The 23,875-nt window shown below is 29.9% G+C and overlaps 3 protein-coding genes across 3 annotated transcripts; 2 read left to right on the plus strand and 1 right to left on the minus strand.

Moving 5' to 3' along the window:
* Positions 1–560: 560 nt before the first annotated feature.
* LOC110605862 (probable carboxylesterase 18) lies at positions 561–4,670 on the plus strand. Its single transcript, XM_021744528.2, has 2 exons — positions 561–1,644; positions 4,230–4,670. The coding sequence occupies exons 1-2, from the start codon at positions 636–638 to the stop codon at positions 4,268–4,270; spliced, it is 1,050 nt and encodes a 349-aa protein (XP_021600220.2). The 5' UTR covers positions 561–635; the 3' UTR covers positions 4,271–4,670.
* Positions 4,671–11,725: 7,055 nt separating this feature from the next.
* LOC110606355 (probable carboxylesterase 18) lies at positions 11,726–13,063 on the plus strand. The gene has a single exon (XM_021745125.2). The coding sequence runs from the start codon at positions 11,767–11,769 to the stop codon at positions 12,778–12,780; it is 1,014 nt and encodes a 337-aa protein (XP_021600817.1). The 5' UTR covers positions 11,726–11,766; the 3' UTR covers positions 12,781–13,063.
* A 4,841-nt stretch (positions 13,064–17,904) lies between these two features.
* On the minus strand, positions 17,905–21,308 carry LOC122722399. The gene is made up of 5 exons (XM_043953092.1): positions 20,714–21,308; positions 20,489–20,602; positions 20,186–20,408; positions 18,023–20,018; positions 17,905–17,910 (listed from the first exon to the last, which is right to left on the minus strand). The coding sequence occupies exons 1-5, from the start codon at positions 21,306–21,308 to the stop codon at positions 17,905–17,907; spliced, it is 2,934 nt and encodes a 977-aa protein (XP_043809027.1).
* Positions 21,309–23,875: the final 2,567 nt, after the last annotated feature.

A 23,875-nucleotide genomic window follows, 5' to 3' on the forward strand; every position in this document is an offset into this window, starting at 1 on the left:
ATTATTAATTTAGTCTTTTAATTTTATAAAATTATTTATTAATTAATTATTTTTATTAAAATATTTTAAATTTTTTTATAATATTTAATAAATAAAATTACAGAAAAATTAATTAATATAACTTTTAAAATATCAGAAACATGTATTTCAAAATTAAAGAACTGACATAGAAACCCAATGGTACGTTTCTAGGATATTATTTATTGAATATAAATTCAATTAAACCTTTTATTCTTATTCAAAGATTAAATAAGTGGAATTTATTTTTTTTAACCAATTAAATTTTTGTATTTTTATTTTGGAGTCAAATAAATTCTTACCTAATAAAATATTTTTTAATAATAAAATATTTTTTTAATAATTAAAAATATATTTTTATAATTTTAAAATTTATTTATTATATTTATGTATTTTTAAAAATTTATATTAATTTAAATACTAAATTTTAGATATTTTAAATTATAAAAAATAAATAAAATTTATTAAGAGATTTAATTGATTAAAAATTTTGAATAAAAAAATATATTTTAATTGGACTTATTTTCATTATAAAGTGGGGTTCAGCCTTCATCCTTCTACCTTACACGGTATACATCTCCTGTTATCATTGCCATACTACTCCAAGAGAGACGAAAATGGCCCAAAACGATGTTCCACAGTGGCCGGATCTCCCATGGAAATTAAATATCTCCATATCGGCTTTCTCTTTCACCTTCGATGTCACCCGTCGCTCTAATGGCACTGCCAACCGCTTTTTGATGAGTTTCTTCGACCTCAGAACCTCTCCGTCTAAGAAACCCAGCAATGGTGTCAAAACCACCGACATCACCATTGACAAATCTCGAAACCTCTGGTTCCGCCTCTACACCCCCGTCAACACCGGTGATGGGGCTGCTGCTGTAGGTAATTTGCCGGTTATTTTCTTCTTTCACGGGGGTGGTTTTGTCTTCATGGCCCCCAGTTCTAAACCTTATGATGAATTCTGCTACGGCCTTGCTAGGGAACTCTCCGCCATTGTCATTTCCGTCAACTATCGTCTAGCTCCAGAGCATCGTTATCCTTCTCAATACGAAGATGGTTTCGATGCTCTAAAATTCGTCGACACCGCAATAATTGAAGGCTTTTCAGGCAATCTCAGACAGTGTTTTCTTGCTGGAGATAGCGCAGGAGGCAACTTGGTTCATCATCTAGCAGTAAAAGCAAGCGAACATGATTTTTCCAATCTAAAACTCATCGGAAATATATTGATACAACCATTTTTTGGAGGAGAAGAACGAACTGAATCCGAGTTGAGGTTAACTCGAGCTCCATTTGTAACCATGGAGCGTTCAGACTGGATGTGGAAAGCATTCTTGCCGGAAGGTTCAAACCGGGACCATCCAGCGGCAAATGTTTTTGGGCCTAACTCGGTTGATATATCGGGAGTTAAGTTACCGGCAACAATCATATTTGTTGGAGGATTTGATCCATTGCAGGACTGGCAAAAAAGGTACTGTGACGGATTGAAGAAATATGGAAAAGAAGCGAGTTTGGTCGAGTTTGCCAAGACGTTCCACTCATTTTATGCTTTTCCTGAGCTGCCTGAGTTTTCTATGTTAATGAAGGAGATGAAGGATTTCATGCGAAAGCAAGTAGAATCATCTGGTATGTGATGCAACTTTGTTTTATTTTTCAGTTTCTTGAAGAAAATCTGGCTGTTGTAATTCTTGTGGTTGGCATTTCTCCATCTTTCATTATCAGATGAAAATGGCAGTCACCAATCTCAAAAATTATTTGGTTTTTTTTTTTGTTTTGTCAAAGTGTGAACAGCGAGGATTCGCCAATAAATCCAAAAAATAATTCTTCACTTTTAGCACTTTGATAATCTAATTTAGCCTTTAGTAAAAGTAAAAAAGACTTAACAGGTCTAGAAAAATAAAATTAAACTTATTTAACTATTAAATAAAAATATAAAAACTTAATTGTAATTATTTTCATTTCCATTTTGCAAATCCAAAAATTTCAGTTTCATTGGTTTGGGGACAAAAATACGAGGCTATTCCGAGGATAAAAATGTAAATAATTTATATTTAAAAATATTTAATTTAAAAAAAACACGAAATAATTTATATTTTATTATTTATTTTAATTTAAAAAATAAAATTTACTAACAAATTTATATACCTTATTTAATACAAATAATTTTATAAAAAAATAATTGAAATGAATTTTTGTAAAATTATTTATCATTTTATCTATATATATATATGAAAATTTTCAGGTTAAAAAATTTAAAATTTTTTTATTTTAAATAAAAATATTATAAAAAAATTTAATTAAATTAAATTTTTGTAAAATTTTTGATTCCAAATGAAAAGATAAATAAGTATTTTAATAAAGATTTCAAGATGTGAAAAATGATTTTATTATTTTTTTAAAAAAATTTATTTTCTTTAAAATAGCTAACATTTTTTGAATTAAAAAATATGTTCTGTTAATTAAATTTTTAATGTTTCTAACGTAAAAAAAATTTATGAAAAATATTTTATTGTGTAAAATCAATCGGAGCCTTAATTTAATTAGCTAAATTTCTAAAAGCCATTAAAAGTTAATCAAACTTTAAACTTCATTTTTTAACTTGTGGCATTAAAATCTAATTTTGTTACGTCTATATATCAACTCATGGATAATTTTATTTTATTTATAATAAATGAATATTAAATAATAATAATGATATGATTAGATCAGAAAAATATGGTAAAAAATAGATAGGATTACATTAATATTTTGCAATTTCAAAAAATTTAAATAAAATTGTTACAAATTTTGGAATTTTACCAAATTATGTAAATATTTAAATTATATTGTAAATATTTAAATTACGTGAAGAAAATTGACAACGTTTAAAAATTAAGAGAAAATTTAAAATATAAAATAAATTATACCGACAAAAATATTGTCGGCTATTTATTTGTATAGATATGATTTTCAAGTCAAATATAATAAAAATATTAGCAATAAATTTAAAAAATATATCAATCAAATGCTTCATTAAAAATAATCAAATTTTCATAAAAAATTTACCAAATGAAAAGTTTTTATTTTATAATATTAAAATTATTTTGAAAAAAAAAATCTACAAAAAGTGGTTGGTAATCGCCTACAACTTAAATTTTATGGATACAATTAAAGAAAATCCAAAAAATACATGAAAATAATTTTTAAAACACTGTGATTTAATTTTGGGGGTAATACTTAAAAATAAAAAATATAGAATTAAAATAATTTTAAAAAATGACCATCATTTTTCATATATATATATATGGTCATTTTTTCAAGAGATTGTTCAACGTTCTCCTCAAATAGGTTAAAAAATATTTATTATATATATTTTTAAATTAATTATTAATTATTATATTTTTTAATTAATATAATAAATAAAGTTTTTTTTTCAAACAGAATATAATAAATAAAGTTGAACAGTTATTTTAAAATGATTATTCATAATATTTCTATATATTATATAGGAAGGACTATATTTTAATTTTTGAAATATAATATAATTAATAAATTTATTTTTTTATTTTTAAAATCCTAACAATTTAAACTTTAATTTTATTAAAATTTAAAATTTTTTCATAAAAAATTTATGTTAAATAAATGATTTACGCCTGATTAAAAAAAAGATTAAATATAATATCAAAAAATATTCTTATCAATAATAAAATAAAAAAATTACTAAATCTATATAGTATAGAAAAACTCGCTAATTAGCCTCTTAATTTTAAAAAATATATTAAAACGTGGCTGACGTTTTAAAAAATCTACTAGTTAGTCTCTCTATTAATTTTATCATTAAGCATTTTACTATTTAGTCTCTATAGTTTTAAAAAACTTATTAGTTGGTCCTTCAAATTATTAAAAATTTTACTAATTAGTCTCTTTGTATCAAAGAGTATTTTAGATTTTTTTATAATATTTAATTACTAAAATCAACGAAATGATTAACTAGTAAACTTTTTAAAATGTCGTACGCGTTTTAATATATTTTTCAAAACTGATAAAACAACCAGTCAATTTCTCTATACCATAAGATCTAAATAATATTTTTTCCTAATAAAAATTCCTTCTACCCTTCAGATTCTCATATTTCTTTCATTCACTTTTCACACCCTCTTCATTATTCATTTCTAACCCATACTCAAAAGTACAAAATTTGTATGTTAAAAACACATTTTGTAATAATGAAGAAGGAGATGGAAGGTCGGCTAGTGACATGAGCGACCGATGATGCAAGCAGCAAGTGACGCGAGTGATCATAAACGCAAGTAGTGAGCAACAAGTGATGCGAACAGATGGAGATGAGAGCAGTGGGGGAGATGCGATTAACGAGCGATGCGAGTGACTAAAAATACTAGCATTGAACAACACCAGTTGTTGGAGATGCAATCAGCAAACAGTGCGAGTAGCCAAAGATACAAGGAGTGAGTGACGTAAATAGGAGGAGTATTGAGTGGCACTAGCGACTCGAGCAAAGAGCAGTTGGAGTAGTGAATGATGAGCAGTGATCGCTAGTAAGCCGCATCACAAAAACTTCTATTGAATTTTTAATTTTTAATTTTTAATAATTTAAATTTTATATATTTTATTTTTTATTATATTTTTTAAATTTGAATATTGAATTTATTGAAGTTTTTATTTGTTCATGCAGATTGAGTTTGAAATTTTCTTTTTTGAATTTTGATGAAATTAAATTCTAGAGGCTAAAGTGTTAGGTTCAAAAAATAGATGACAAATCTATTGATTATATTATATTTTAGGAACGAAAAAATATTTTTTTTCTTAATTTTTATTATATTTATTGAATTTAAATATTGAATTTATTGAAATTTTTATTTATTTATGGAGATTGATTTTCAGATTTTTCAGTTTGTTGTTTTGATTTGTCAATGGATTTTGTTGATTTGATTCTTTGATAAAAAGACCTATAAATTTATAGAAATTAAATTTCAAGTATTAAAATGTTGGATTATAAAAAGGATAGTTAGATCATTTTTTTATTATTAATGACATTTTTTATAAAGAAATCTCTAATTTTAATAGAATCAAACTTCAAAAACTGTATTAAGTTTTAAAAACAAATGAACGAATTCATTAATTATATTATAATTTGGATGAAAAAATAATTTTTTCTATTATATATATTAAAAGTAAAGTAAATAGAAAATTCATATATTATTATGCTTCCTCCGTCGTATAACTTTTATTTATTTATTTTTTAATTATCTCAAATTATTGTTTATTTTTCTATTTTATATTATAATAATATAAAAATTAATTATTATAACATTATTTAGTTTTATTTTATTTTAAAAAGTTTTCAAAATAGTTTTTAATCTTTAATAAAATTTAATGTTTTTAAAGTGAGTATAATTAAAAAATTAATAAAAAAATTATTTTTTAATATGTATAAAAAGAACAAAGGTTATATTAAAAGTAAAGCAAAGAGAAAGTGCCTCTTTAAAATTACAATTAAATAATTAATACTATTAATAATTTATTTTGTAAATTAAATTAAATTATTAAATTATTTTATTATATCTTATAAAGTAAAGGACTATACAAATATTTATGTTATTGTTTAGTAATATTTATTTTATTTTTTTGAAAATTTTTAGTTTTTTTTATAATTTAAAATATGTACTTCCTCACATTTCCACTTAAAGATATCTGCACCTATTTGTAAATATACAAAATATTTTAATAAAAATTGATTTATTACTAAAAAAATTATATTTTATAAATTAATATTAATTTATAAATTAATATTGTAAAATAATCACCCAAGTCAAGTCATGAGCTGTGACCATAAAATAAGTCATGTTGTAAGAGTCTGATAAATAAATACGCGATTTCAATTGTGGAAAGAGAGACCCGGATATTGTAGCATCCGGCTCTTCATCAAGACTCACCTCTTAAAGACGTCGAGTTTTCACATAAAATTACCATTAATAGATATAATGCCGATCAATCTTAATTACACTTATAATCATGAAATTCCTTATCAATTAGTCGAGACCAATCAGATTTTCAGAAAATATCGTAATTAACTCCATCTTTTTACAGTATAAAACTAATGATCATAGGGACAAAGGTATGTTATTCACTTACATAACTAGTATTGACTTCTAAGCAATTCCTTATACTCGCCTTATTCTTCACTTTACTGACTTAAGCGTCAGAGTGATTGTCGTAGGCACCAACCGCTTCACTCTCTTTCTTTCAGATTGACCAATCACAGCACAACTCTATTTTGGCTACATCATCAATTTTGTTTCAGCAACATTTGGTTCTGTTGACGGGAGATCCATTGAATTATCTCTAATCATTTGGATTAGAAATCGATTTTTCATTTTCTTTTAAAAAGCAATATTTCCCTTTTCTGTTCTCTAAGAGGGCGTAATCATTTCTTCCACTCTTAATAGTGGATAAAACACCCCATCAATGGTTAATGAGGCTGATTTGTGTAATCTAAAAATGAGAAGATGCTTCAATACATAAGAAGGCTATAGGCCACTCTCAAGTAGTAAAAAGCTCAGGAGGAGGCCTCCTTCATGGCTCCCAGGATAAGGGAGAAAGTTTCAAACGACACTCCAAGGACTCGGATAGAGGCAATTCATACGCAGTCCAAGAGGAAGACAAAACTAGAGGAAGAGGAGTCGTCAGGCGAGGCTTTAAAGGATGTTGACTAAAAGCTGATACGAGTCGTGCAAAGGTTCTAGAAGGAGCATGAGGAGGATTATGGGCTGGACGATGCCTCGTCCCTATCAGAAAAGATCTTGGTAGAGACATTTCCCACCAAGTTCAAACTTTCAAGTTTGGACAAATATGACTAACACCAGATCCAAGAAGTTACCTAGTGATCTTTAGGACAATGTGCAGCTCTAAGATGTCAACGATTTTGTGTTGTGCTAAGTGTTTCCATCAATACTCGCAGGTTTAGTTTAGAAATAATACCAACATCTGAGTGCACATTCAATTTAAAACTTTACACAATTCGCTATGTTATTTAAATTCAGATTTATTACTTGCATACCTCTTAAAAAACTTTCCTTTGACTTGCAGAAGATATGCCAAAGAGAGGGTGAGTTTTTAAGGAGTTTTATCTCGCGTTTTATTGCAGATGTAATATAGGTGAAAGAGTTACATTATAAGATAACATGTGAAACATTGAAAAAAGGAACGCACAACACTAAATTCATAGATTCTCTAATCAAGAACCCAGCCACTACTTACCCGCGAGCTGACTTGTTGAACAGTCTCGTGAGCTGACTCATTGAGCAGGCTCATGAGCTGACTCGTTTTCAGATTCGTGAGCAAGCTCACAAGCTGGCTCGTTAGAGCAGGTTTGTGAGCTAACTCGTTAAACAGACACGTTGAATAGGCTCACGAGTAGATTCGTTGAATAGACTCGTGAATAGTCTCGTTTAAGTAAACTCGTAAATTAATTCGTTAAGTAAGCTCATGAACAAATTTATACATTATTAAAAAAAAATAATTATAAACTACTATACATACTTGAAAATCACATTGTTAGAAATTATAAATAATTAATATTAACTATTATAATAAGTATTCTTTAATATTATTATTCAAATAATATTATATGATAAATTGAATCGTAAAAATTATATACTTTTTAAAATTAAAATATAATTATAAAACTTTTTTATATAATTATTAATAATTAAGCACACAATATGAAGATGAGAATAATTATAAAAGTATATTAATAATGATTAATTAGATAGACAATGTGTATTATATTTATAGAGTTTTATAATTATAGTTTAATTTTAGATGATATATATATATTTATAAGAAGAAATATTAAATTATAAAATAAGTAATATAAAATACAAATTTAAATATAACTCTCCCTCACTTAAATAGAATATTTATATATAAATTTAAATTTCATTTTATATAATTTAATAAATTTTACATAAAACTTTTTCCTATTAAAAATGATTATTAAACTCATTATTATATGATATTAAACTTATTTTATATATATTTATATAATTGATTAAAGATTTTATAATGAGTATTTGAACTTTTAAAATATTTAAATATTTAATTTATTATTATGTAACCTTTTAGCTAATTAATAAGAAAATTAAAAAGAAAAATTTAAGAAAAATTAAAAAAGAAAAAAATTTGAAAAACTTTTACAGAGGAGCTGGGAATATTGAACCCAGGTCAAAAGATATTTATATCAATTGCTGCACCACTGCGCCAAAAGTCTATATGCGAATCAAAGTTCAACGTAACAACAAATAGATGATAAATGCGAGTGCTGACTGTTTCCATTTATGAAAAAATTGAGTTTAACTTTCCTGAAAAAACACGGCTCATCTCAAAGTTTCATTTCAAGAGATTTTAATAAATTTTTCATATAAACAAATTATTTAAAGTTTCATAAAATTTTAGTTGTTTAAAATTTAAATAAATTAAACTCAAAGTGAAATTTTAACGTTATAATTTTAACAAAATTTAAATTTGAGTTGAATTTATTTATTTATTTAAATTTAAAGTAGAATTTTTTGAGTTGAATTTAATTTGATTCATTAAGGTGATAAATGAATTTTTATGAATTAAACTCGAATTGAATTTTAACGAGTTTTTTACAAATTGAGTTTAAGTTTAATAATTTTTTTATGGGTCGAACTCGAGTTTATATTTGAAACTTGACTCGAACTCAAGCTTTTAAATAATTTTATTAAACGAAATTGAACTCTTTAAATCTCGATTTAGTTTGATTCAATTTAATTACATTTCTAAAATTAATATATATATCATTTTATTTGTAAAATTTAATATTTTTTTAATATTTTAACTCCATCAAATTATAAATCCTTAAATAAAATTAAAATATAAGAATTAAACTATATATTTTTGAGAAATTAAAGAATATAATTGTCAATTTTGCCATAAACTAAGGATGAAAAACATTATATACTTAAAGATATGTTGATCCTTTTGAAGATAACTATACGGAAAATTATATGGAGGGTCTCTAATTTAATGGAGTCAAAATAGATGAATTAAATTGCTGAATTTTAAAAATAAAGAGATATATATATTAATTCTGTCAAGAGTGTTTACAAATTTCTGATTGCTGGTTTCGACATAGGGAAGGTAGTGAGATATGGAGTCGTTTTTGGAATACGAAAGTGCCTCCTAAAGTGCTTAATTTCTGCTGGCGTGCTTTAGTTAATGTTGTTTCTTGCCTCTCTTTGCTTCAGTCCAGGAGAGTTCCGGTTGATTCGATGTATCCGTTATGTCATGAGGCTCCTGAGACTGTCTTGCATATTCTTGTTCGATGTCCTTTTGCCCGCAGTTGCTGGTTGAGTTTGCCTTTGGGTTGGCCTGCATTCTCCACTGCCTCTCTTAGGGAGTGGTTCTCTTTAGCCTTCCTTACTGTTTCTGCGGAGAATGCTTCCATTATTCTAATGATATGTTGGGCTTTGTGGCATAACAGAAATAATATTATTTGGAAAGCTTAGGGTCGAACTGCGAGTGGTGTGTTCTTCATGACACTGAATGTTTTGCAGCAATGGAGGGGGGCCTGCTCTGATTCTACCAGCTGCACCAATGTGTCGGCTTTGACTGTCTGGTCTCCTCCACCACAGGGTTGGATTAAGGTTAATATTGACGTCTTTTAAACTCGCAACGAAGTTCACTAGGTTTCGGCTGTGTAGTCTAAGATGCTAATGATAGATTTATGGCGACTAAAGCATGCTGTTTTTGCAGTCAAATGGAGGTTAAGTGCGTTGAGGCAATGACTTTTTGAGAAGCATTGAGCTGGATTAAAGAGCGTGGATGGGATCGAGTTCTTTTCGAATCGGATGCTCAGATTCTTGTTGTGTCCATTAACAATGCTTCGTTAGATGATCTATCACCTTTTGGTCTTTTGGTTCAAGATTGTAAATTGCTTCTATCCAGTTATGAAGAAACAAGATGTGGTTTTATTCACAGGTCTACGAATGATGTTGCTCATGTTCTAGCAACATCGGCTCATTCTAAGTCAGGTTAAGAAGTTTGAGTTCATATCCCTCCTCCTCATATAGTTTCTTTGATCGTTTTGAGTTAATGATATTTCTCTCATTTAAAAAAAAAAAGTAATGCAATTATAAATAATTATAATTATAAATAATTATAAAAAAATATTTATTTAGATTCGATCGACAGTGAATCAATATATTTTTAAAACATAAATAAATAATTTTTTTATGAAAAAATAGATATAATCTATTTTAATATCTTTTAAATATAAGTAGATTAAATTTATATATCTCAAAATTTCTCTAATTATAATATATAGAGATGAAACAGTCATATGGCTTAAAATACAAAGGGAAAGTTGAATGAAATGCTTAAGCGTGGAAATTTTTTGAAAAAGTCTAAGTTTTAATATATGAAGAAAAAATTAATATTAGTAATAAAATTTAGAGACTAAGGCTTTATTTGTTTTATAAAAAATATTTTTTAATATTTGAAACATTTATAAATTAATATAAAATATTTTTTTATCAAAATAAAAAATAAATTATTTTAAGAAAAATAATGCACTTTTTTTAAAAGAGAAATACATCTTAAATTTTTTATTAAAATTTTCATATATAAATTTATTAATAAATTTTATTTTTAAATTAAAATTAAATGATAAAAAAATAAATTATTCTATTGAAAAATATTTTTTTTTCATAAATAATATTTTTTTATAAAAAAAATATACAAATAAATTAAATAAACATTCGGCTTTCACAGCCACATAGACTTCGAATTATTTCATTAGCTTAAGCTACTTGCATAAATATATTGTTAGAATTAAAATAACGTGGTCGCACACGAAACTTTTTTTAAAAGTGGTCTGAGCACAAAACTTTGAATTTGAATGGATCTTTCTTATTAACTCAACTCTTCTGATTATTTTATTTAATTTTAATTTTAATATCTTATCATATATCAATTTTATATTATTTTGGATAGATTTTTTTTAAAAAAATAATGCTTCGTTTATATCGAAAATAAAAAAAATAAAATAAATAGAAAAAATGTGAAAAAGTCCGTATAATATTATTAAAAAAATTTATTATTTAATTTTATAATAAAAATTTTTAATTAATTTTTTAATTTTTAAAATATATCAAATATTTATAATTTTTAAAAAATTTATTAATTAATCTTTTTATTAATTTTAAAGATATTTAATGTAATTTATAAATTAATTAAATTAATTTATAAATTATAAATTTAAATCATCTGTTTATTTATAATAATATAACAAGCTTATAAGTAATTTATAAGTACAAATAAAATAATTAATTGATTAAATTAACTTATAAGTAAAATAATATTTATAAAAATTAAAATAAAAAATAGAGAAAACTGATTATTAATTATTTTATTATTAAGTTATTGTGATTTAAAAATTTATTAATTTTATAAAATATTTATTAATTAGTTTATATGTATAAAAATATTTTGTATTTTATATAATATTTAATAGTTAATTAATAGAATGATTAATTAGTAAAATTTTTTAAAAAATTAATTATATTTTAATATTTTTTAAAATAAAAAATTAATTAATAAATTTTTTATAATACAGAATTAAAAATTTCAATTATGGAAATTTATTGGTGTTTGAGCCTTCATCCTTCTCAATATATACTCTACACCTATTATTATTATAACCATTCTCCTCCCAGAGAGACGAAAATGGCCCAAAACGATGATCCAGAGAGTCCGGAAGTCCCATGTGAAATTAAGCTAATCAATTGTGCATTCTGCGTCTTCTTCAACGTTATCCGTCGCACTAATGGCATCGTCTACCGCTTTCTCAGAAGCGCCTTCGACCTCAAAACCTGTCCGTCTAAGAAACCCATCATTGGTGTTAAAACCACTGACATCACCATTGACAATTCTCGAAACCTCTGGTTCCGCATCTACACCCCCACCAACACCGGTGATGACGCCGCTACTGCTGGTTTGCCGGTTATTTTCTTCTTTCACGGCGGTGGTTTTGTCTTCTTGGCAGCCAATTCTTTACCTTATGAATTATTCTGCCGCGGCCTAGCTAAGCATCTCTCCGCCATCATCATTTCCGTCAACTATCGTCTGGCTCCAGATTATCGTTGTCCTTCCCAATACGAAGATGGTTTTGATGCTCTAAAATTCATTGACGCCACAAAACTTGAAGACTTTTCAGGCAACCTCAAACAGTGTTTTCTTGCTGGAGATAGCGCAGGAGGCAACATGGTGCATAACATAGCAGTAAAAGCAATGAAACATGAGTTTTCTAAGCTAAAGTTCATCGGAAACATATTGATGCAGCCATTTTTTGGAGGAGAAGAACGAACTGAATCTGAGTGTAGGTTGACTCGAGCTCCACTTATGAGCAAGGACATTGCAGACTGGATGTGGAAGTCATTCTTGCCGGAAGGTTCAAACCGGGACGACCCAGCAGTGAATATTTTTGGGCCTAACTCGGTTGATATATCGGGAGTTAACTTACCGTCATCGATCATATTTGTTGGAGGACTTGATCCTTTGCAGGATTGGCAAAAGAGGTACTATGAAGGGTTGAAGAAATATGGAAAAGAAGCGCAATTGGTTGAGTTTGACAATGGTTTTCACTCATTTTACCTTTTTCCTGAGCTGCCTGAACGTTGTTGTTTGATGAAGGAGACGAAGGAGTTTATGCAAAAGCAATTAGAATCATCTAATATATGATGCAACTTTCTTTTATTTTCCGCTTGCTGCCAATGGTTAGCACTTTGTTTTATTTTTGTGTTTTTCAAAGAAAATTGTCTGTTCATTAACAGATAAAAGCAGCAGTTATGAATCCCAAAAATTATTACTTGTTTATGAACCTGTGAGCAGAGAGGAGGATTCCCTAATAAATCCTAAAATAATGTTTCCCTTGAAGCGTTTTGGTCATCGGTGCTTTTTGTGTCAATCTTTGTAAGTTTGCTGAATTTGAAAATAATTAATAAGTTTGATCGTTACTCGTCACTTTAGATCGGACTATTTCATTTTTTTAAAAATATCACGTTTATAATCACTTCCATAGATATTAATTTGTAAGCTTGAGGTTCAAATCAGATGTGACACGGAGACAAACCTTTACTAGCAGCACGAAAATCATGAGGTTGTTGCAAGGAGTAAATCTTTCAAAAATATTCAACTACTGTATCCTGAATCACTTCCAAGTTAATCTTGCCTCCCCCCAAAAAAATTGTTCTTTTTGTATAGTTGAATAGTAAATTTACAATTTTTAATCTATCTTCCTATTTTTCCCTATTCCTCTCTTTCTCTCCCCTCTTTTTCTCACTCTCCTTGTCTCTCCCACTTTATATCTCTCTCATCCGCTTTTCTAAATTTTTTTTCTCTCATGACCTCTCTCTTTTTTCTAATTTTTCCATATATTATGAAACCTTTTTACTTTAGCCTTCAAGGCTTAAGCTTTTTTTCTAAAAAAATAATTCAAGATGTGTTTTTTAGAGATATGTGTAACAAGCTTAGTTTAAAAAATTGATTTATTATTTATAAAATTATATTCGCTTATTCAATACAAAAACAAATTAAACATTTTCATTAATTTACATTAATATTTTAAACTTTTAATTTTTAATAATTTAATTAAACCTTTAATATCAGTAATTTAATTAAACCTTTAATGTCAGTCACGATTATAATCTAATGACCAAATCAATTTTACCTAAATATAAGGTATGTCACAGTACTCGGACTTAATCTAATGGTAAGTGCATCTAAATAAATTTGAGAGATTTCATATTATACTTCTCCAATCCCATTTCAAAAACAAATAAAAAAATCTGGGATACATTTTATATTATTTCTCTCTCCTCTTCTCTTTACTTCTCTTTGCCTCCAAACTTTTAGCATTCAAGTTTCGCTACTCTTAAATAAAGTAGCAGTATTCGATTCAAACTGAAAAAATTAATTAAACTGAATTAATTTGATTTAATTTTTATTCATTTCGATTCGTTTTGATTTAATTTTTAATTTCAAAAATTTCAATTATTTTAGTTTAGTTTTTATCAAAAAAATTGAACCGAAACGGATAGTGATAATAATATATTTTTTATATAATACAGAGATATTAGACCATAATTAAAATTAAAATATTTTAATTAAATTTTAAAATATTAAAAATAAAGTGTAAAAAAGAAATCAATTAAAAAAATTCAATCGATCAAACTGAATTGAATCGAATCGAATTAGACCGATTCGATTTTATTCAGTTTCTATCTAAAATCGATTCAATTTAGTTTTCACTTATGCTAAAATTTTAATTTTTAATTTTTAATTTATTTAATTCGATTCAATTTTAAACTAAATCGATCGAATGACCATCTCTACTCTTGAGGTAGACCACCATATGATAAGAAAACAACCCAAATTTCTTTGATACTCCTTGATGACTTGGGATTGGTCGTTTGATTACAATGATCAATCCCATTTATAACTTACATTGACTTAAAAAAAAAAAGGGAACAAAAGAAGAACATGATGCTGATGATGATAAACCCTTTCTGTTTTTTCTTATTTTGATAAACTTTTGAAGCTTCGTTGAGAAAAATTCTAACTTTACTGTGATGTGGGCTTGATAATCTGATGTGAAAATTGGTCCTTTTCCGGTAATTCTAGCTGGTTTAGGTTCAAATTTGTTCTTTTGGTTTTTCGTTAACCAAATTAATTACCCGATTGTGGATTTTTTGTTGTTTAAGTGTAATGGTGAAGTTAGGGTTAAGCTTAGGAAGAAACACAACTGAGTTATTAATTTGATTAGTAGCTGAGGGTTTAATCTTCTTTCGTAGCTTAATTAGTTGGATAATGAAATTATTAAATAAAAAATAAAAAATTTGTGTCAAATTTGACATTTGGTCAAAATTAATTTGATGATTTGATTTAATTGTTTAATAAGCCTAAAATTTAATATGTGCTACTATTGTTAGTTTCCTACTTATTATTATCTACACATTCTCATAAAATTAAATTGATGATATATTAAATTTAAATTATAAAGAATTTGAGTTTAATAAATATTCATGATGTTAAATTATAAGTGAAACACCGGGTCCGAACTGGTCCAAATAATTTTAGGACCCACTTTTCCACTTGCCTCAAAATAATTAATCCAAATTATTTAGTAGTTCTGTGCTAGCTATTATATACAATTCAAGTTCCTTCGAATCTTTCGATGTGTCACAGTTTTACGCCGCAAATCCGCAAGTAGCTGAAGCTGATGACTATCACAATAAGCCTATTAACAGAAATAATTTAAATATTTTCGTTATTGTTTTAAATTTTTAATTTTATATAAATAAATTAAATTTAAAAAATTAAATTATACTTTAATTTTTAAATTTTAATATAATTAATATATTAGTTACTACATTTCTAAAATAGAATATTTAAATTTCTATATAAATAATCCATCTAAATTAAAGATTATTTATTTTATAATTCCATTATTCAATCGGTAATAAATATTTTAAATACTTAAAATACTCTTATAAACACTTAAAAATCCTTTTTTAATATAAGTGATGAATTTTATATTATATAAACTACACTTTGATTCCTAAATTTTAGAGTAATTGACGAATCAATTTTTATATTTTTAAAATTAAATTATTAAATCTCTCTATATTTAATTTATCTAAAATTATAATTTTTTCATATATTTTAGAGATTATTTCAAAATTAGTGGATGGTCAATTTTCTTCTAAAAGAACAATTTCTTCCTAAAATACTTTTTATAAAAATTTACAACCTATTTAAAAGTTACTTGGTACCACTTAAAAATAGCTAAAATTGTAAGTATTGAAGTATTTTAATGAATGAAAATTGAAGAATAAAAAATATTAAAAATTAGTTAAATGAGGTATTATAAATAAAAGTTAATGTGTACGTAAGTGGTCTTTTAAATAAAAAATGAATGATCAAAATATTTTTTTTTGAACTAAAAATGTAATTGCATTCAAATTTGGAAGTCCAACATCAAAATATGAACAATCAATTGTGGAGGGGTGCTCAGCCACTCCATCCTGTCTGAAATAGTAGAGGCAGCTCTAGCTATAAGATGTGCCACACTATTGGCAGATCGAGGAACAAAACTCACAGATACTGAATTCATCTCTGCTATTAGAGATTTACAATCATCAACAAGGGACCCAAAACTAGAAAAATCAGAAGTTGAAGAAGAAAGCAAAGCCTTCACTACCGTAAGAGCATCTGATTCCAACACTATCTGATCATAACCCAGCCTCTTAATCCAACTCAGAACTTCTCTAATGGCAATTAGCTCAGCTGTTTTAGGAGAGAAGTAACCAAGGAGTCTATGTTGACAAGCGCCAACAAAAGAGCCATCATATGAGCGAAGCACTCCACCAACTCCAATGAAGCCATCAGGGAAGACTGCTGCATCTACATTAGCTTTCAAGAATCCTTGAAGCGGTGGAACCCAGAAATGTAACGGTGGAGGAGCTGGCACAGCATCAGAAGAACTGTCATCAACGTGTCGCGCATTACACCAATCGTAGAGGATTGTCCTAGCCCGATACACCACAGCAGCAGGGCTCGACCACTTCGAAGACCAGACCACATTATTCCGTGCCTGCCAAAGAGCCCAGCAGATCATTACCACCATAGCTTGGTCTTCCTTTCTCACCAGCTGCAAAACTGAGCACAACCATGCCAAAAATGACGCCGACTGAGGAAAAAGCCATCCAATCGAAGACGCAAGCCATACCCTCTTGGCAAAAGGGCATGTAACCAGCACATGGAGCACAGATTCACTAACAGGATTACATAAAGGACATGAATTATGCACAGGAACATGTCGCTGTTGAAGCAGCTGCAAAACTGGTATGGCATTATTGGCTGCCCTCCACACTAAGTCGCGACACTTAGGAGGAGCCCTGACGTTCCATAATTTCCGCCACATCGCACTAATATGACCTCCCACAACTCCATCCCCAATATTAGTTAGGAATTTATAAACTGATTTAACTGAATATTGACCCTTTGGCTCCAACTTCCAGATCAATCTGTCACTAGCAGCAAATCGAGGGAGGGGAATAGACAGTATGGCCTGCTGCTCTTCCATACTAAAAATTGAACGTAATAATGGCAAATTCCAAAAACCATTAATCATCAAATCATGAACAAAGTTTACCTGTGAGTTAACAGGCTGCGATGTTTGCACCCAGGAGGAAGGCAAATTTGGGATCCAAGGATCTTCCCAGACTCGAATTTGCTGTCCATTTCCAACTTTCCAACACATACCGGCCTTAATAACAGATTGTGCTTCCCAAATGCTTCGCCAAAAATAGCTCGGATTGGACCCCAGACGAGCCGTGATAAAATTAGCATCAGGAAAATAACGAGCTTTAATTAACCTTGCCACCAAAGAAGAAGGATTAGTCACAATATTCCAAGCTTGCTTTCCAACCATAGCCAAGTTGAACTCCCTTAACTTCTTGAAGCCCAACCCTCCAACAAATTTTGGTTGACTCATCCTATCCCAACTCATCCAATGGATTCCCCTTTCATGGTTAATACCTTTACCCCACCAAAACATATTCATCATCTGTTGGAGGTCGTGACAAAGAGTCTTAGGGATTAGGAACATGCTCATCACATAATTAGGAAGTGCTTGGAGCACTGTTCTTAGTAAGATTTCTTTACCTGCACGGGACAAGCAACGACGTTTCCAGGAGTTAAGTTTCTGCCACACCTTGTCCTTTAAAAAACCAAATATTTCCCTTTTGTTTATGCCCACCACTGATGGAAGACCCAAATAGTTGCCCAAACTTGAATGCTCTTTCACGCCTAACACAGAGCACACACCTAACACAGAGCACACACCAGCCCGATCATTCTGTCTCGTGTTCTTAGAGAAGCATATGGCAGATTTAGTGAAATTTATGAGCTGCCCAGATGCCTGTGCATAAGTAGAAACCACCTCCTTCACAACCTGAGCTTCAGCAGCAGTGCTATGGAAGAAAATCAAGCTATCATCGGCAAAGAAGAGATGAGTTATCTCAGGGCATCTCCTAGCCACCCGACAACCATGTAAAGCCGAACTAGCCACCTTGTGCGATATAAGCTGTGAAAGTCCCTCAGTACACAAGATAAATATATATGGGGACAAGGAATCTCCTTGCCGCAATCCTCGTGTAGGCATAATTGGACCCAATTCCTTCCCATCATGAACAATATGATAGCTGACTGAAGTAATACAGTGCATGATCACACTCGTCCACTGTGTTGAGAAACCCATTTCATCCAAGACATCCGAAACATAATTCCACTCCATACGATCATATGCCTTGCTAATGTCCATCTTTAAGGCACCATAACTCTCACGACCATAGCGCTTGCCTTTGAAAAAGTGCATAAGCTCGAAGGCAATTATAGTATTATCATGGATGCTTCTCCCGGCAACAAATGCCGACTGTGATGGAGAAATAATCCGAGGCAATAGCCTTTTAAGTCGATTTGCAACCATCTTGGACATTATTTTATAAAAGACATTACACAAAGCTATTGGTCGCAAATCCCCCATCGTCCCAGGAATTGTCTTCTTTGGAATCAAAACTAATGCTGTTTCATTTAACTCTACCGGGAATGTACCGACAGCCAACATTGAAATACAAGTAGATGAAACATCAGACCCAATAATATCCCAGTGATATTGGAAAAAACCTGGGTTGAACCCATCGAGACCAGGTGCCTTGTCCGCCTGCATGCTAAACACTGCTGCACGGGCTTCCTCAGGTGAATAAGGAGCAAGAAGAAAAGCATTATCTTCCTCAGTAATACAGTGAGGGATATGATCAATAATAGGCTGAGTATCACCCGAATTTGCCTGGAAGATATCCTGAAAATAATCAACAATAAGAGTGTCGAGAGCTGGCCCCCTCTCACACCAAACCCCATTGCTGTCTTGGAGCCGATGAATCAGATTCTTCTTTTTTCTGTTTGTAGCCATTGCATGAAAGAATCTAGTGTTAGAATCTCCTTCTTTCAACCAAAAGACTTTGGCACGTTGCTTCCATTGTATTTCTTTATCCCTCAACAAGTCATGGTATCTCTTCTTAGCCTCCTCAAACTTGCGAACATCAGCCAACGAACGAGAACCCCGCAAGTGCTGCATATCTAACTTACACTGTACCAACTCCTGCTTATGTAGATTTTGAATGTCCAGCCCCCATCTATACAACAATTCTCCACACCGAAGTAATTTATTAAACACATCCACAGAGGCACTCGAATTCCAAACATTGGAGATCAACTCACGGCACTGCGGCTCTCTTCTCCAACTGTTCTCAAATTTAAATCTCCTGGCCAACTGGGTCGGAATAAAGAGACGTATCTCCAACAGTATTGGAAGATGATCAGATGAAGAAGCTTCCAACGAAGCCGCTCTAGCATGGGAAAACAAAGAATTAAATGATGGAGAGGTAAGAACTCTATCTAATTTTTCTTCAACCCACCGATCTGAGCCCCTACCAGTTTCCCAAGTAAATTTATATCCGCTCATGGGAAAATCACAGAGTCCCGCTACCATTACAGCATTGCGAAACCCCTGAATCAATGCATTCGGTTGCCGTCTGCCTCCTTTCTTCTCATGATTAGCTAGAATGTCATTGAAGTCCCCCATACAGACCCAGGGACGTGTGCTCATAGTTGCTAAATTCTGTAGTAAAGCCCAAGACTCCTGATGATGATTACGATTAGGATGTCCATAAAAGCCAGTTAGTCGCCAACTACCCACCGAATCTAAGTCAACCTCCACATCAATACATCTAGCCGATTGAAATAGAACATGCACAGAGTCAATAGCACGCCAAAGTAAAGCCAGACCACCACTATGCCCCACACAGTCCATAGAAACAAAATCATCATAACCCAATAAATTTTTTATTTCTTCAATCCTATTACGATAACAAAGAGTTTCAATTAAAAAAATAAAACTTGGCCTCTTTTCCCTAACAATTTCTTTTAGGAAACTAACTGCCCGTGGGTTGCCAAGCCCACGACAGTTCCAGCTAAGGCAACTCATTTCTCTCGACGGGCCTGGTCCCCAGAACCCGCCGATAACATGTTTTTTGGTGCAGCCCTTGAAAGTGTAGAATCAGGTCCTGCATTGGTACCACCATCTTGGGCCCTCTCCTCATTTAATGCCTCCTCCATACGACGCCGCTTCAGGTCCACAATAGTAAGCCCAGTAGGAGATTGCATGGCTGGGTGTACATGGGAATTAACAGCATGTTGAGATAAAATAGGAGACTTAGCTAAAGCAGCTCCAGTAACCACTCCCTTATCTTTTTCAGAATTTGAATTAAATTAGGCCCGTGATAAGCGGCATAATCTTGATCAGTTTCCATAGCTGAACCACTACTACCTTCTGATCGGAAAGACCTCCCCGGCGTACGGAGCCACCGTGAGCTCTTGTTCACCATTCCCCCTCTGCGAGGTTTAGCACGGATGTCCAGAGAATAGTTGCGAGGGGCCTGTCCTATAGGATAATGAATCAGTTGAGGGCAGAATCTATTTGTATGGCCAAGGATACCACAGATCAAGCAGAACGTGGGCACACGTTCATATTCAAACCTCGCCCAAAACCAACCTGCACCTGTTCTTCTCAAGTTGATGCCTTGCATCAGCGGTTTTCGAACATCCAATCTAACACGGATTCGAACAAATGAGTCAAACTCCCCAGTAAAATTGCGCTCATCTGAAGCAATAAACTGACCGACCTGATTGCCAATATCTTTAGCTACCCTTTCAGAATGAAACCCAGTCTGTAAATCAAAGATCTTGAGCCAAATATAGATGTGATTAAGAGGGACTTCTGTAGGAGTAGAAAAACCTGACATACGTTCTATAATCAGAATCTGATTATCAAAGGTGCAAGGGCACATTTCCAGGGCACGGTGAATATCTACCTCATGAAAAAATTGAAACACATAAAGACCACCACCCAACTCCCTAACAGTCATCCCTTCACGAGGTTGCCACAGCTCGGCTAATGAAAAAGACATAGCATTATAGTTGATAATCCTCTCCGAAAGAAATCTGCCCACCAAACATAGCTCAAGATTGTCTCCTGCCCCCAACTCCTCTTGTTGATATTCAAGACCCATCTGATCACCGCTGTCCACCGATAAACCAGCCATCTCTACTGATAAAGCATCTCGATCCTCCATGACCTCCCCTTCCATAATATCGAAATAGAAAGAACGAAAGAGAAAAAGGCTAAAACGGTGATGAAGAGAAAGAGAAGAGAATCAAAAATCAACAAACTCCTCACTAAGGAGACAAACCCTAACTCCTCACCGAGGAGACCTTTTGACTTCCCCCATGTTACCAACAGAAGATTCAAAATATTTTAATCATAATAAATGATGATAAACCGATTATAGAGGAATTTAAGTGTATGATTTTAAACATACAGGACAAATCCATTAATTATAATAAAAATTAAGGACTCAAGTTAGTTTATCCATTTAAAAAGTAATAAAATTTACAGGGAATCAAATGCGGTAGCAGATCGTTTGACTATTTTAATCATTAGTGATGATTTTAATTTAAAAATTCATCAATGGCCTCCTGTTACTATTAAATTTTTACTTGATACTGATAGATTGAGACTTTCATGGTCTAGATTAATAAAATAAGGGTTTTATCTCTCTTTTTGAGAAAAAAAAATGGAAAGATATTTAATTTGGATGAAATGATTATAGAGATATTTAAATGTTCAGTTTTAAATATATAGAAATCGGTCGCTAATTATACTAAAATATAAAGACTAAAATATAATTTATTTTAGTTTTAATTATGAATTAAAATTAATTTTAATCCATTGTCACATGTTATACTATGCGACTTTTTTTTTATTTTTTAATAATTATATTTTTAATTTATTAAATAAAATAATTCAAATATTTTTTAAAATGTCAAATTTTGAAAAAATTTAAAAGAAATAAATTTTTTTACAAAAACTTTTTTGTATTTGTCAAATCTAATAATATAAGAATTCAATTCACTTGAATTGTTGTGAAAATTGATTTTGAATTAGAAATAAATTTTACTAAAATTATTAAAATTTTACAACAAATAATTTTAATTAAGATTATTTAAATCAAAATTATTTAATTAGCCATTAATTTTTTTATTTTTTCTTTTATTTTTAATTTTAATTTTATTTTTTATTTTTAATTAATAATTGCTCTATATAAAAATTATTTTAATTTAATAATAACTATTAATATTTAATGCATTAATAATTAATATTAATATTAATATTTTACTTTATTATTTTATTAATTTAAAAATATAAAATTATATTTTTAATGATAAAAAATTATGTAAAATTTAGACTTTAAATATTACAAAAATATTAATAATGATTTTTGAATGAATGTGATAAAAATATTCTTATTTATAAGAATAAATATTTATGTTTTGTTTAAAAATAATAAGAATGATAATAAATTAAATCAATTTAAATTTTATTATTAATTTTTTTAATACAAAAGAGTTGAATTCTATTTGATTATATTTAAATTGATTCTAAACAAATAATTTTTTTTATAAATAGAAAAGAATTGAATTATATTAATAGAATTTAATTTTTTTTTTAAAGAATTGCATACCAAACAATAACTTTATGAATTTACATTTATATCTCAATCTTTTGTTATGAGACAAAATAATCCACATCTTTTTACAAATTCACATTTATACTTAATATAGTTATGTGCTGATACTCGAAAGAAGGGTTATGTGGCAAAAGTTTGATAAGATAATATTTGATCCCACCGAGAGAAAAAAAGACCTGGACGCTTCAGGTTAACTCAATTTGTCAGGACTCGCCCTCTCAACTAGAGGGTGAGACTCCATAGAAAGTTACTATTAACGACTACAATTCAACAGATCCTCTTTACGCACGTAATCACAGGATTCCCGACCAATTAACCGGTAAGATCTCTTATCAATGAGTCGGCCACATCATTATCGAATTTTCAGAAAATATTATAATTAACACTGTTCTCTTACCGTATAAAAGTCAACGATCACAGAGACAAATAGACGTTATTCTCTTACACAACTACTCTTGAGTTCTAAGCATTACAATTTTCTCGCCCTTCTCTTCAACTCATTGACTTGATCGTTGGAGTGGCTGTTGTAGGCACCAACTACCTCACTTTCTCTATTTTGCAAGATTGACCAATCACAACACAACTTTATTTTATGGTACATTATTTAGTTTCATTGCCGAAAAGTCCATTGAATTCTCTCTGTTCATTTAGATTAAAACTGGTCTCTTATCCCTTTTCACCTAAAAGGAAATCTTTCTTTTCTCTCTCTCTAAATGGCCGACGATTCACATGTTGCTACTAAGGTTACTACCAATAAGGGCAACTGTGAACTTCATCAGGTGGTTAGAGGTGATATCAAAGAGGCCGATTTTCTGGCCAAAATGGCGGTAGCAGAGGAAGGGAAATCGTAGATGATACCCATGTATAAGTTTTTGGCACAGGATGATCTGCCGACCGATGAATGGTTAGCTAAACAGGTAATAAAAAATCTTCTAAATATGTACTAATTAATGGTTGGTTATATAAGAGATTCTTAACTCAACCATAGCTACAATGAGTAATGAAAGATGAGGGCTGAGAAATCCTCAAAAACATTCATGGAAGTAATTGTGAAAACCACGAAAGAGCTCGGATGATCGCCCGATAAGCATTCAGATAGGGATACTATTGGCTAATGATAATAAACG

Source organism: Manihot esculenta, chromosome 18 (assembly GCF_001659605.2).
Source record: "Manihot esculenta cultivar AM560-2 chromosome 18, M.esculenta_v8, whole genome shotgun sequence".
NCBI lineage: Eukaryota > Viridiplantae > Streptophyta > Magnoliopsida > Malpighiales > Euphorbiaceae > Manihot > Manihot esculenta.